Source organism: Haliotis asinina, chromosome 1, assembly GCF_037392515.1.
Source record: "Haliotis asinina isolate JCU_RB_2024 chromosome 1, JCU_Hal_asi_v2, whole genome shotgun sequence".
Classification (NCBI taxonomy): Eukaryota; Metazoa; Mollusca; class Gastropoda; order Lepetellida; family Haliotidae; genus Haliotis; species Haliotis asinina.
The window spans coordinates 73,873,970-73,876,709 of record NC_090280.1 but is presented as its reverse complement, the minus strand read 5'-3'; the positions used below and the strand labels follow the sequence as shown (position 1 = coordinate 73,876,709).

At 38.9% G+C, this 2,740-nt stretch overlaps 1 protein-coding gene across 1 annotated transcript; it reads left to right on the top strand.

The window, feature by feature from the left end:
* Positions 1-298: 298 nt before the first annotated feature.
* LOC137282378 (uncharacterized) lies at positions 299-2,518 on the top strand. The gene is made up of 3 exons (XM_067814125.1): positions 299-317; positions 1,942-2,000; positions 2,282-2,518. The coding sequence occupies exons 1-3, from the start codon at positions 299-301 to the stop codon at positions 2,516-2,518; spliced, it is 315 nt and encodes a 104-aa protein (XP_067670226.1).
* The last annotated feature ends 222 nt before the right edge of the window (positions 2,519-2,740 follow it).

Here is a 2,740-nt window from a genome sequence, read left to right as displayed (position 1 = left end):
CTTGTTTGAGTGGTTCTTTCTGTCACATTTTAAGTGAGTGAGTTTGTTAATTTTACGCAATGTACTGATGAAGCCTGCCTGGGTGCAACGTTTCAACAGTCAGCGAACCAGGCTGTGATGAAGCCAGTTACTGCCAACGTCTCGTGACGTCTATGACGATCTCGCGAGATTTATGACGTCGCTATGACGACAGTTTCACTTCTGATACCGCCATTTTGACGCTATCTTACCTCTGTGATATTGCTGAATTTCTGTTGACATTTGCATCACGATCTGCACATCACCAGATATTGTCATCATGAACTCCTACACGCAACGTATTTCTTTATTTCTATAATAGTTAACTGTTGCCATTTTTGCTTTCTTTTGTGACTTATTTACATTTTTCAAGCTGAGTGGGGAAACGAAGAAACTTCCACTGAAGTTCCAAAAGAGCCTGCCGACTGCTATGGAAGATTGACCAGTGTAGTTGTTTTTGGTTACTTATGGCCTTTTAACCTTTCACTACAAACAAGAAGAATGCATCACCCGTTTCACACAAATATACAACGAATAAGTAGTTTACGTTCTTTCTTGTGGGTATGCATGTAAGTTATCGCTCTCCCTCCCCAACCCTATCAGTTTTGTTTCTTTCGGGTAAACTGCACTTTACGAGCCCCCCATACTCTCTTTCTTCTAAATTGTCTTCAGCATAACTGGAATTTATTCACAATCCACATTACTGAATCCAAATAAACTAAGATACAGTTCAAACTAACCGACTTCCAACCGATCCATACACCAGTTCTTGTTGCCACAGTATAGATCAGAAATTGTCTACAGAATGTGTAGTTTGATGATGACAGGTTCTCATTCTTCTTGAGCCAGGTTGTGAAGTTGCTACCAGCTACAATGTGTAAGATCTTACGAATCAGAATGTTCCCTCTGTCCACTTTCTACCAAAAGTTCGGCAACAGAAAGTGGTGTCAGTAGCATAGGGATTGTACGAGTGCTTCCATAACTAGGTTTAACCTACTGAACAGTCCGTGAAAGTTACAAATCTGTGTTAAGCAAACAACCGAAGGAGTCGCTGTAAAATGTTTGTGCAACTGTAGTAGGATGCGGATAAAACCACTAAGCCACTGGGGTATGAGGATATGGATATTTTATTACATAATTACATATACGTAATAAAGATGAAATAGTCTGAAACATGGTAAATCAAATGTCATTACTACATATTTACTACATATTCACAAATACTTAATGTGAACACACGCATGCGCATACATCGCTAAACATAAATACATTACCATGACAACTTCTGATATAGTTATATGGTTAGTACCATTATACTACATTATTTACATCACAACTCAGATAATGTAAACATTACACTTATGGTAGACACTAGAATATACAGAAAAAATAGACTTCAAACAATGAAAACATACCAGGTTACTGATTTAGACCCGCTTGTGCCAAACGTATATATGTAGATGGTGTAGTTAAATGTTTCTGTGACAGCTGTTAATAAGTAACAGGAGTGTAATGACACCTCATTGTATCATGTGCGATCATGAGCTTATTGATGGACAAAGGTTAGCTAAACCTAGCATCAACCAAAGAAACCTTTTTTATGCAATGATTCATTGATATAACAATTAATAAAGGTCAGATTTACACTGAATATGCTTGTCAAAACGAAAATAAGTTAAATGTGTAACTATATATCTGAAATAAACTTTGGTATATATCATGCTGGGGAAACTTCAGTGACAGTTTAATAAACATGTTGGACGTAATGTGTCATAGTAAATTATTACTTGTTTCAATTTCCTTGTTCACTAATGACCATTTAGGTTTTAACGAAGTCATTTGTTGTTGACGCTTTGATACAGTCAGGTTCTGTTTGTTGTTTGATTATAGATATAACAGACTTTCATTCCTTCTTTTCCACAGCTCTTGACCTTGTGATCAGGTTCCCTCTGAACTTTGACATCTGGGCCCCTCCTCGCCAAGTGGGTGTCCTAGGGAATCAGTTACCAGTACTTCATATTGTAAAACTGAATTTGTGTGTGTCTTTTATTTTGTGTATGGACCTATCCATTGTATCAGTTACTAGCATAAAGCCACACCAACATATTGCTATTCATTTGAACACTATTCACAATGTTATTTTGGAGTATATATCCCATATCTAAATCACATTTTCCTTACATGGTGAATATGACTCTATGCCCTTTTTCTCTACTTTCACCATCTGTCACTTTCTACTTATCCTTCTGTCCCTCCCTGTCAGCGTCCTACTGGGAGATACATGACCATCCTTGAACCCCTGTCTGAGCTGCCCACTTCTCCCACCTCTCCCACCTCTCTCCCTGCCACACTCTCTACCCCCGCCCTCCGTGATGTCCCCCACTTCGTTGACATCAACCTTGATGATGACGACACCCCCACCCAGTCCCCAGTCCGAGTCTTCCTGTCACGTGTGTCTGGATTCTTGAGGAGAGTGTTCCGTACCAAGATGGACGCTTAGAGTGACATCTTGTAATTGTTTAGATACTTGTGAAGTGTGTTTAAGATGGACGCTGAGAGTGGCATCTTGCAATTATTTGGATTCTTGAGGAGTGTGTTTAAGATGGACGCTTAGAGTGACATCTTGTGATTGTTTGGATTCTTGAGAAGTGTGTTTAAGATGGACGCTGAGAGTGACATCTTGCAATTGTTTGGATTCTTGAGGAGTGTGTTAAAGATGAAT